Source organism: Seriola lalandi, unplaced genomic scaffold, assembly GCF_002814215.2.
Source record: "Seriola lalandi dorsalis isolate HSWRI2012SDOR001 ecotype SW California unplaced genomic scaffold, Sedor1 jcf7180002054791, whole genome shotgun sequence".
Lineage (NCBI taxonomy): Eukaryota > Metazoa > Chordata > Actinopteri > Carangiformes > Carangidae > Seriola > Seriola lalandi.
Genome location: NW_019525344.1, coordinates 194,232 through 206,856, shown reverse-complemented (window position 1 = coordinate 206,856; position 12,625 = coordinate 194,232). Strand labels below are relative to the sequence as shown.

Here is a 12,625-nt window from a genome sequence, read left to right as displayed (position 1 = left end):
CAGATAATAGAGGATAAAGGGAAGTTCAAGGATAAGTCTGGCAACTGGAAGTGCACACATAAAGACACTAGATTCTTCTTGATATCTTAATGGTTCTTTTTTGTTTTCTAATTTAAAAAGAAATAATCTTGTAATTTATTATGGTTTATCAAAGTATGTTTTTTCAAAAAAGGGTGAAAAAACGATATAAAAGAAAATCAAATTCTGAATAAGAATCAAATTTGCAACACAAAAATTGTTTTTTTTTTGTGATTTAATTTAATTTAATTTAATTTAACTTTATTTTATTTTGAGTGACTCTGGCACATAAGCGATCCCCACCACCAGAGGGCCTTGTTCACTGCAAAACTGTCGAAACTGTACACATAAAATCCAAATGACAATCAGTTGAAACTGATCCCCATTTAAACAGTTGGAAGATTTTTCAGTGAATATTGGAAAACAAATGTAAACCTTTTGGAGCCTTCTTTGTACTATTTATATAGTTTATAGTAAAATCATTCATATGTAGTTATATTTGAGGGAAAGTGGTATGGAAACAAACATTAACAAAACACAACATAAACTTTACTTAAAACAAGACATCCCTCTGATTTCTCTTTGTCTTGCCTCTTCAGGTCGACCCACAGGACCACCCCCCTCCTACCCTCCTCCCCCAGTGCCGGCAGCGTTCCAGCTCCGTCAAGACTCTAGTGCAGGTTTCCACAAAGGCCCGCCTCCTCCCATCCCATTGCAACTCAGAATCCCCACTTCCCCGCTCCCCAAAAAACCCCTTCCCTCTGCCCCCCCTCCCTCCATACTAAAGGACCCCAACAAAGGCCCACCTCCTCCTCTCCCCTTCGCTCCCCACCTGCAAAAGCCCTCGTATCCCGCCCCTCCACCTCCTCCGCCCAACATAAAGAGAAATCCTCCAAACAGGACAGCATTCATTGGGGAGTTCGGGAACGACAAGAGAGACTGGAGGCCTCTGCTGGCCAGTTCAGTCCAATCCCCTGCCACTCTGCCCATCTGTGACAAATTAGAGATGGTCCTAAATGGTCCCGCCCACAGCTCACTTAATTCTGGAGGGAGCCAGTCACTGGGCAACAACCACCACGGGATTGTGAGCAACCTCCGCAGCAAGCTGCCGATTCCTCATTCTGCAAATGTTGGAGGGTCCACCATCCACCCTCCACTCTCTCCTATACTCAAAACGGGACATAAGTCAGGAGTCCCCAGACCTCCACCGCCAACTGTCAAACCCCTGCTGCCTGCAATCAAGTCCAAGCAGCCAGGAACCCAACTTCAGTAAGCTGGACTCAAACACTCAAAAAAAATCTATATCTATACTTCTATAAACAATTCAACATTTAGGAAATCCTATTGTTTGTAGTGCAATACAGAGACAAGTGTTTAGCCTAGCTTAGCACAAAGACTAGCATAGCTCCCTCAAAACTGAAAAAATATTCAACAACTTCACAACTGCCTGATCTACAAGGTGTGTGTTATTTATTAAAAAGCCTAGAAATAGAAAGGTAGAAAAGCAGTAGGAAAAAATCTCATTCATTACATACCACAGCATCAACACAACAAAAGTTAGAACTTTTGGAGTGAAATTCATTTCAAGAGGCAGAAACAATGTTGTCTGTAAAAAAGTGTGAATCGAGTAGTTGAAGCTGCCTCACTGAGACGTTTTCCCACCAGAAGAGCATCTCCAGAAGGCCAAAGCTTCCGCTCATTAGGAGACGAGACGCCCTCGGAGTTCAGGGGGAGACGAGACAAACGTGGCGGAGGAGACGATTCCGATGAAGACTACGAGAATGTAAGAGAGACTGAAATGAAGATGCTTTAACACATGTGATAACACAGACCAGCTTTGCTCAGTTAAAATCTACTTTCACCATACTGCAGTCTACTCTAACCACTGACACCTGAAACAAGTCACTCCTACATGCTTATATACATTGCATATCAGGCTTTATAAACCCCTTTTCAATTTTCCTCAACTGTAGAAATACAATGGGCGTTTCATTTCAAAATAAGATGAAATAATACTGAAATATTTATATATTTAACAGAAAACCTTTCCTAAAACACATTGTTCAGACGATTGAACTATTTTATTTATTCAGATTGTAAATCATGATGTTTGGGAAACAGTTTTAACAGTTTTTAAAAAATGTGTTGGCTCAAATAAGAATCAATGAGATTTTATATTTGTGAAATCAGCTTGTTGCACTTTGTAAACCAGAGGAAAAACTAACAGACACTTCAGGGTTAGATTACACCTGTAACTTAAAAATGTGTGTTCATGTGTTCAGTGTCAGTTCAGCGTCACACTCACTGTGGGAACTTTGAGTCCCACACAATTCTTTGCTTTGAAACTGTAGTCACATGTTCATGAAAGCAGAACATTGATATTATTTTATATAGATTTATTTTATTCAGACGTTGTCATCTTTTTCTACAGCTATTAATCTTTTCTACACACTGACAAACTTCTCATTCAGATTTTTACTGTATAATTATCATTATTTGAGCTGATATCAATGCTCCAATAAACGTGTTGTTTCTGTCCTCAGGTGCAGCTGCCAGACTCGGTTTTCATCGACACGACTGAAACCAGCTTTGTAGAGAAGTATGACACCTACACTTTCTGTTTGTTTCTGCCCTCTAGTGGCAAAAGACATAACAGCTTTCTCTTTGGGTTTCATGTCATGCAATTATTTTATTGACAGCATCTCCCCTTGTTTATGAAGCAGTTTATGTTTTACTAACATCTGATTTGCATTTGTATTATGAGTTGTTCATATTTCCTGTGTTTGCAGCTGCAGTTCATTACAATTCAAACCGATAATGTATTCAAAGTAACTGTGAATAAAAATGAAAAATATAATAAAATTTTATCAAATGCATTTGACACAATATTTAACCTGTGATGATGTTTGTACCTGCAGGTTATTCAGAGAAAGCCTCGTCCCCCCAGAGGACGGACTGTACGGCATCAGAAACTCTGGAACCAAAACCTCCAAGGTAAAACATAAGAAGACATTCACTTAACTATGATGGAATAGTTTTGTGTGGAAAGACAAGATACAAGTTATGTCAATACTAACATGCTATACAGTATCTCGTCTCACGTTTTAATCTGTGCTGTGTCAGAGCTGTGACTGCCTGCTCTTTATTTATGTTCACGTCAGGGTCTAAATAATGTTTATTTTCTGAAAAATGGCCATTATTTTTCATACTGAAGTCATATTGCTGATATTTTGTTCTGATTTCTAATAACTAAGACAAACTAAATAACGTGTGTTATCCAGGTGCTTGTGGTGTGGGATGTCAGTATAGGCAAAGCCAGAAACTACCGACTGTTTGAAGAGGTGAGAAACTTGCTGATCTCCATCATATTTTGACTTTATATGTAAAAAACATATAATTATCTACAGTATGCATAAAGATGAGGCATAATGACAGTGTGGCAGTAGTGAAGTCTCCTGTTCACTGTTGCTTTGTTAACAGGAGGCCTCCATCTTTCTGGAAAACGACGTGAACTTCCCAACTCTGTCAGCTCTGATTGAACACTACCACAGCCATCCTCTTCCTCACCATGGCTCGCTCTGCCTGCAGAAGCCCTTCACAAACAGCTAAGGCAACTGAGCAACAGTCAAAGAAATACAACTGAAACCAGAAGAAGAAGAACAAGGAGACAGGGCGTCTTTGCGACTGAAATCCATCCTTGTCAACAGCACGTGGAGATAAACTCCCACAGATGAAATAACTGTCACAGTATATTAAAACTGATCATACCTCTGACTATTCAGTGGATAAAACAACAGATAATTTTTTCACCTGTTGCTGCACCTGAATGCACCACAAAGCTTCATGTGAAACAGCAAGGACAGTAACTTTTCTAAAATTCTGACACCAGGTATTTTGTTTGCTTATGAAACATTTATTTAACATACTTTAAGAAAAAATAGATTTATATGGATTTAATAGAATATGTGGTAATGGACCAATAGACATTGATTAATCAGACATCTGCTCTGTTTTTGAAACATTCCTGCTGCTTTATACGAAGTGTGAAGAGTCAGTGGGAAGATGGTGATAGAATGATGAAGCACGATCCAAGAGCCAGTCAGATGGGTGTGATGTATTTTGTCCACAGAGGGGCGCTGTGACACAAAATACCACAGAGGATTCTGGGCATGATCAAGTGTTTACCTGTGATTCCCAAATCTCACACTTGCAGGTCAAGTCCCTACTCGGAAGATGTGGAACATTTAATCAGGATCAACCAAAGCATTCAGCCTACTGTATATAAAACACATATATAGCACACATATGCTATTATGTTGAATGGTTTATGTCTGATAGAGGATACTAATGTTCCTTTTTACAATGTCAGACATCCATTATTCTGCCATATTCTTAAAGATGAATATTCTTTTGACATTAAGTGATAACTCTCTGTGGAGCGTCGGTGCTTATTTATTTGGACATTAATTATTTTCAAGCTGAATCCAACATGTCTTAAAATCATCAGTCGTCAAACTAACAGGCTTTGCATCACTGCCAATAACTGGGCAAGGAAGTGCATCAAGTGAACTCCACGTTGACATTGGGACACACCTGTCTACCACCTGGTGGCACATGACATCCGCTTAAATGTTCAAGACTGCAAGTGTGAGCCCTGGGACAGACCCGCGGCCTCTCATCTTCTCATCTTGGGCCCCAAGACGAATCAAATCTGCCCATTTTCAGGACCGAATGACACAGAGACTTCGCAGATAGACGTTGTACCTCTGTTATCTGTGTAATTAACAGGCAGCATCTCATTATTAATGTGCAAAATACACACACATCTTTCCTGTCCAGGTGCAGTGTCCAAAAAACTGTAACTGTGTGTAAGTTGAATCATTGCAGAATGCTTATTGAAAAATGTCCATTTTATAGAAGCAGTACAACATTCGGGCTTTTTGATAACGTTGTACTTTTCCTACTGTAAAATAGAAATTTTAAAAGTATCATTCTGCAGTTTTTGCATGTCCTTGAAAAGGTGGACAGCATCTACTTATAAACATGAAATAAAATCAGACCATTACTGGTGCAGTGTGTTAGCGAAATGATTTATTCTTTGTTGACATTCTGCAAATACAGTTTATACAGCACTGACTTTAATGCTGTAAATCTCTCTATATTTATATGTAAATGCTGTATGTACTGTAAAAAAAAAAAATGTCTGTAAAAATGTAAATATATTGTTTTCTACTGAAATATAAGTTGAGAATGTATAAAGGATTACTTAGAGCCTCTGGGTGTTTTGTCTTCTTTTTTTAAATTTCCATGTCTGAACTTCAAGGTGTAAAAAGAGGTCACAGGTTTCAGCAGCAAACAAACACAACAGCTGTAAGACTTGAGTAAGACTACACTAGTAACCCAGATAGATATAATAGATAGATGATTTAGATTATTTTTGATTAATGATCCCTCAGCAGGCAACTGGTTGACATGGGAGGGTGATCAGCTGATGCCATTCACCTGGGCTCTATAGACAAAAAGAGACTGAGAAGATCCCAGAGCCCAACGTGACAAGTTCATAAACAGATCGAAGCCCAAAGATATTTGCTTTACACATTTTCCCTCCTCACATTTACAATGGAACCAGAGAATCTTAGTTTAATATGTGACTTAAACAACCTACTGTTTGTCAAATAATAGGCAATTACTTTGGTGTCGATCAACTAATCAATCACTAGGCAAATTGTTTCAGCACTGAATTGATTTGTGATTCTGACTTTTATTTGCTGCCTCTGTCAGAGAACTCAAACCACTGAGTGTTAGATGTGCACACTGCATTCATTTCAACAGCATACCATAATGAATAGCATATAGTACTATTTAACACAATTAATATGTACTGTAGTATGGAAATGGGACACAAACTAAAACAGCAGTGATTATTAGAAACTCAAACTACACTGGCTACCCATGGCCATGGTGCAAATCTAATTCAAATCACTAATGCTGCCTTCAGAGTGACTTCTGGGTCTGCACCATCTACTCGAACTCAGTCATTCAACCATATGCTCTTTCTCGGCCACTGCTTTCCTCCAGGGAATATCGTCTAGTATTTCCATCCCTGCACGCAGCACGGTCTCAGTCCAGACTGTTCTCATCTGTGGTTCCTTAGTGGTGGAACAAGCTACAAAACTGCTATCAGAACAGGAGCGCCCCTCTTCCAGAATCTCCTGAGGCCTCATCTCTTCAGAGAGCATCTCCTCCGCTAACACCTCTAACACTCTAACTAACTAGCTCTTACACCAAACGTGATGTTAGAAAGCACTGACAATAAAGCATAAATCTCATCTTTATATAGCTTCATGTAGTAGTCCAACTAAGTTTGTCATCTTCTTCGATTTATCTAGACATAATGAGTTCATTACTGCCCCCTGTGGCCAGACACCAGAAAGCAACCACTGTGACTGGTTGTCAAATCTCAGGGAGGAAGACAGCGCAGGATATGATCCAGACCGTGAGACAACTGAAGAGGAACAAGCAAGTGATGGGGAGGAGGGTCCTGCTGAGCCTGTAACCTTCAGTCAAAGTATGGGACTTTGTCCTGGTCTTCATCCCCATCTGAGAGGAGAAGAATGTTATCAGGATGACCCCAGGACCAACGAGATACACCATATCCAACAATGATCACATCAAATCCTGATTGAACTGTTCCTGACAGAGCCAATCAAAACAATATGGGGGGACGCAGGTTCTCAAAGAGAAGACCAGACAGATATCCAAGTAAACCCATGTACACAGATCCAGAAATAAATCCACCACTTGTTTATGACACACAGAGCCTGATCAGGCGTCCAACCTGACTTGGCTGTCATCAACACATGTTATTGGCGCATAATCCTGGAAAAGAATGACTGCACTTCTGGTGGTGGTGGGTTTTTTTGCGACATCCTAGGTGTGTGAGTCTGCAGAGCTTTTATAGTGTGGATTGAGGTGAATCTAAGCTGGAATCTGAAAAAGACACTCACCAAGAAGCATTTCCTGGAGGAGCTGGGGAAAAGCCACAGTGATGCCTCTAATTGAAAGGCGCCTACATTTACCTCGAACACCAGCGTTTGGCGGATTGACAAGACACAAGTGCCTGGACTAAACTCACAGACCAAAGAGACAAAAGGAAGAGGTGAACACTCTTTGCACCAAGAGATGTAAAAACATCCCAGATATTTGCACGGCACATGACCTTGATCTTATGACCTTTACCCTGTAAAGTGCCTTGAGATAATGTTGGTATACAAATAAAATTGAATTGAATTAAATTGATTTGAATTGGGTCTTTCTGTGTGGAGTTTGCATGTTCTCCCTGTATGCATGGGTTTCTTCTTGGTACTCGAGCTTCCTCCCACAATCCAAAGACATGCAGGTTCAGGTTAATTGGTGACTCTAAATTGTCCGTAGGAGTGAATGTTAGCTTGAAGTCTTGTTTGTCTTTATATATGAGCCTTGTGATAGACTGGCGACCTGACCAGAGCGTACCCCGCCCTCGCCCGATGTCAGCTGGGATTGGCTCCAAACCCCTCGTGACCCTAAAAGGATAAGTGGAATGGCTAATGAATGAATGATTGAATTTTATTTAATTTGGAATCACATATCAAAAGTAGCATTCACAGTATCAGCAGATACAGAGTCGAGGTATTGGAACTGGCTGAGATAAAGGCGCTTCGCTACGGTGGGAGCAGAGAGAGGTGTCAGGAAACAGCAGCCAATAAACGCTGAGTGTTCCATCTGATTACTCAATGGCTTTAATTAGGCTGATGGTGATGTCACATGGTTTAACTGCTCATTAGACTGATCAACACACAGTTTCGGTTCTTCAAAAGCTTTTCTCACAGTTCAAGGAAGATTTATACTTAAAGAAGTAGGAACGTCCTGGTAGAAATAATCCATCAAAAATAGATGCTGTGCGTTGTGGACTGTGGGTATGTGTAGAGGCTGATATTTCCAGATGAGTGTGACAAGCTTTGAGTGCCTCTCTCTGTGGAGCTGAGCAGCGCTTCAGGTCCCGTTAGAGCACAGACAGGTCACAGCACATTTCCCAACCGATCACTGAACAGAATAATAAAATCAAACTGTGATGTGCTCGTCCATGCTTTGTTTTCTTTCCCCTGACATTTAGATAGATTTCAGTTCTTGGTTTTAGTCAGCACGGGAGGAGGGTGCATTGAGGGAAGGCAAGTTTGCAGTTGCTTTCTTTATTTTCTCAGTGAAATGTGTTGTAATTCCTACTGTATGTTTCAGTGTTGTGTTTCTAACCATCGCAAGCAGGTTATAGCTCATTTTGGGCAAGATGAAGAAGTCTGGTGTGATATTAAATCACAGCAGAACCGCCTCCGCTATCTCTAAGGGCTAAGTTGAGAGAATTAAAATCCGAAAGAGAGTGGACTACCAGCTCTCCTTCACAGTCAGATAAAGAAGCCCCCCCCCCCTCTTTGGCTACTAGCATCTTCAGAAACCTGGCCCAGATTGCGGCATGATTACATATCTGCTTTCAGCCAGCGGTGAGTCCCCACAGCTCCGTGTTGGGACGAGGATAAAGCTGTTTGGTGTCAGGAAGTGTTGATATCTGTAGGCTGTGTGCAATCCTCTGCCTGATAAATGTCACTTCTCTGCTGAATTCTAACATACAGAGTCATATTTTTCTATGAGGAGAGGAAAATGAAAAAATAAAGCCCTACCGGGGTCTGTTTTTATACAGCATCTCTCCCTGTGCTACTTCATTTTTTACCCTTTTGTTCAAGATGAATCTCATTCGTTCAGTTGTTTTTCTGCTTCTATATAAGCAACTGTAAAGCTGCCGTTTCATTGCACTGCTGGATGTTTTCCTCTGCTGTCGTGCTGTGAGCCGCTCTGCAGGGACAAGCTTTACAAAATCAAATGTGTTCAAGAAATTATGTGCAGATCCTTAAAACTTTGCAAATTGTTTAGCTGGTCCGTTGCATGACACTACTGTGTTTCCAAAGACAGAATCATCTCGGTAGCTACACAACATAGACATACTGTATAAGTAATAGCTTTTGTATTTTATTCCTGGGAATATCACTGCTGTAGTTCTTTTCTGTAGTTTCTGGAAATCTAACATGTCAAACTCTCTTACATGTAGCTTTTCTTCTGTTCCCAAATGACACTGACATTTACAGGTTACCATGCATGTCAGGGAAAGTGTCATAACTGGAGCCAGATGCTCCTGTAATTGTTCATCTTGGGTTTAGTGCAGGTTGACACTGCACAGCGACATCTATCTGCCATCTCTGATTAGTGATTTTTGACAGCAACCATTAAGCTTCCCGTCAACACACACTGGTGAGTCACAGAGTGACAGTGGCGTTTAGCAGGTTTCTACTTGAAAGCATTTCTTAAGCTGGATATCTCCAACAGGACACCTCCATCGTCCGTTTTTGACCTAAAGTCACAGACCAAGCGCCCTTAAGCCACTCCGTTGTTGGTATTTGGTGTAAAAACCTAAATCTGTGTGTAACAGAGGTGTCCCTTCAAATCTTACTTATATGGGAGCTGGTGGGTTTGAAAGCTCGACTCTCAGCACCTGTAAACATTGCACTGTAAAACTCTGTAAGCAAGTTCATCTTGAAAGAAACTACTCACTGCCACAAATATGTTTAACTGAGCAAAACTTAATTTTTTCAAAGTGCTTACGAGGAGTTAAAATGTGAAACTCACTGAGTGCACTGAATCTGAGAAAAAAAAGTTCAGCATATTTCAATCAACAGCTGCTTAGTCACACTGTGACTGTGAGATTTGTTTTCCATCACCTTCCTCTCAAGGGTCAGTTCTTCATTTGCAAAAGGCCTTATACAGACGAATGACGAATGAAAGAAAAAAACAACATGTAGTGTCTTAGTCAGGTGTTGTTCCACCACGTGCCACCAGAACAGCTACAGGAGGGATGAACACTATTGATCCAAAAGATATTCCCTCATGTGGTGTTTTAATGATGATGATGGAGAGCGCCGTCTAACATGTCGGTCCAGACTTTCCCATAGGTGCTCATTTGGGTTGAGATCTGCTGACTGCAAAGGCCACAGCATATGATAGACATTGTTTTCATACGCAGAGCCACCTGAACCTGTGCAGCCTGATATCATTCCTCCGTAGCAAAGAGCTCCATTGTTTAACAAGTTGTTTACCATGAACATGCACACTGCTGTTTATTTTTACACTCTTAAACATACACCATCCTGCTGCCATTAATACTCACTAAAGCGCCAAAAGTGGATTAACCAGCAGCTTGGTCCCAATTCGGTGCACACTTTTCCTCTTGTTTGAGTAACATTTGTGAAATAACTATGGTGGTACAGCCATTTAAAAAAACAATACTGAGCTTTTCTTAAAATAAAACTATATATTTGTAAGCTGTTTTTTTTGTTGTTTTTTTTTAAGATTCATGTCTTCAGTAGAAACCAGTGGGTTTGGGGCTGGATGTCGCAAACAAGGTAGAGAAGTCAGACAGTACTGAGAGATGGATATGAGTCTGACTCTTCCATGCATCATATCCGAGAGCCTGTAGAACACATGACCAAGACAACATCATTAAGGATATACCAAACTTGTATTACTCCCGTTTAACTTTACCTTCAGTATCTGGGTGATGAGGAACTGGCATTACTGGTGAGTGGAGGATCGCTGCTGGTTGGTCTTATCGTCAATTTTAAAATTGTATAAAAATAATAGAAATAGAGGAATCAGCCTAAAAGATATGGAAAAGAAACGCCTGTTACTTTGTGATAGGAACAGGTTATTTCACTGTTAACCCGTTGATCATCACAGTGGAGAGTAAATGGTTGAATGAACTGACCAGAGTTGTAAAATCCTGTGTGGTGCTTTGGTGTCTGATGAGCCTTCAAACTCCTGGATCTGTTACTCAAACTGGACTGAATGGACTGGATTTCATTATCTCACGGTTACCCTTAGCAACGTATCCAGACCAGCGGAGTGCTGTCTTTGTTCTGAACACTCAACTGATGATAAAAGATTAGTTAGTTTCATTATATCCTGGTATAATATTTTACTGTGTGGGACTGATCAACAACCGCATGGAAAACTGCAAATATATTCTGACCATTCTCTGCCATGGAAAAAGAAAACACTCTGCTTATCGTTCTTTCAAAGCTATAATTTTTTCCACCAATTATAGAGATGGTTGTAAAGTGAAATAAGAAGAGCTGATGGATTTAGTTTTTAGGTTTTTCGGAGTCATCTTTGCTATTGAGGATCCTTCTGGTGAGCCTGCAAATAATGATTTTCCACAGTTGTATTTCATAAGAGACTGGATTTCCAGCCTTTAAATCTCCAATCAGTATGTGTGTGTTAGTGTGTGACGGCAAGAAAGTGATACTGACAGTCAGAGAGAGACAGACAGACTTCCCCATACAGAATTGTACAGTGGTTTGTGTGTATGTTTTTATCATGGCATGTAAAAATCTGGGACAGAATGGGCCTTGGGGTGTATCAGCAGCCATCAGCCATCACTGAAGATGAGGTTCAATCCTCTGATAAGAACTCTGGGAGCTTGTGAAACCTGGCAGCACGCAGCCCTCTGGAAAATCCAAAGGCCTGGTGATCAAAATGGGGAGAAATAGCATCAGACAGACAGAGCGAAGAAAATGTTGGAGTTGAGGTTGGCTCCAAGATTTGGTATTCACTCTTTGAAAAATGAGACATCTGCTCTTACAAAATGATCAGCAGTAAAACCAAAACTAAACATATGTTGCGTCTGAAGTGAAGTGAAGGTACTTTAAGTCTTTAGTTGCCAAAATTATAACACATTTAATTTTCTATTACAATGAATGATGAGCTTCAGGTAACTGTGGCTTTTCTTATTTAGACGCAATGCATAATAAATCTAAACATATTGTTGCTTAGGTAAAAACTGGTGTGCCGTTTGAAAACAATCGAGGCTGTGCTCATATGTCCTGTTTAACTTGCTGTCAGTCATACAGTCAGGCACTCCTTGGAAATGTACAGAAATTAAATGAGCCATTATCCTGTAATTACCACATGTGGCCACAGTGGCCGCTGATCAGCTCAAGTTAAATGTGGATAATTCAATTTAGAAATAAACTCAAGGCATTAAAGAACAGATGTGAAGAGATGCGATGATGATTGTGATAGAAAGCTTAGTCTATCAGCTGATGGAGTTTAATATTAGTACGGTTTATTACAGATGTTTGGTTAAAGTTCACGGGTTTTTTTTATTTAGCAATGCCTGTTTGTGGTGAACACTGCAACTGATCTTGAGTAACTGATAAATTAACAGATCTATCCATCTATTTTATACCCAACAAAAAACACTTTATTTCAATCTGTTCCCTGCATAATTGATTTTTTTTAATCGATCTATTGACTGATATTTAACCAGGATATATAGATAGAATTGCTTGACAGTGTCATTAGTCATAATTATTGTAATGTCTTTGTAATTTTTCCTGTAAGTATGTTTAAATAAAATCGAATTTTTATTTCATGCGGATAGTGAAGGGTTAACAACATGCCAAAGACAGACTGAAGGAGGAAAAAAAAATTCCCCTCAGCTGTGACGGGCTCTGTGTAAGTAGAA

At 40.0% G+C, this 12,625-nt stretch overlaps 1 protein-coding gene across 4 annotated transcripts in view; it reads left to right on the top strand.

The window, feature by feature from the left end:
• sh3bp2 (SH3-domain binding protein 2) overlaps positions 1 to 5,289 on the top strand; it is a 29,384-nt gene extending 24,095 nt beyond the window's left edge. For 3 of the 4 annotated variants that reach the window (XM_087179130.1, XM_023425596.2, XM_087179128.1), the window contains 6 exons: positions 618 to 1,287; positions 1,684 to 1,801; positions 2,562 to 2,617; positions 2,937 to 3,012; positions 3,300 to 3,359; positions 3,499 to 5,289. In XM_087179130.1, the coding sequence (XP_087035256.1) occupies positions 618 to 1,287; positions 1,684 to 1,801; positions 2,562 to 2,617; positions 2,937 to 3,012; positions 3,300 to 3,359; positions 3,499 to 3,627 (1,109 nt within the window). In that variant the 3' untranslated portion in view covers positions 3,628 to 5,289. The remainder of the gene's footprint in view (positions 1 to 617; positions 1,288 to 1,683; positions 1,802 to 2,561; positions 2,618 to 2,936; positions 3,013 to 3,299; positions 3,360 to 3,498) is intronic. The other variant, XM_087179129.1, reaches the window with a different exon arrangement.
• The last annotated feature ends 7,336 nt before the right edge of the window (positions 5,290 to 12,625 follow it).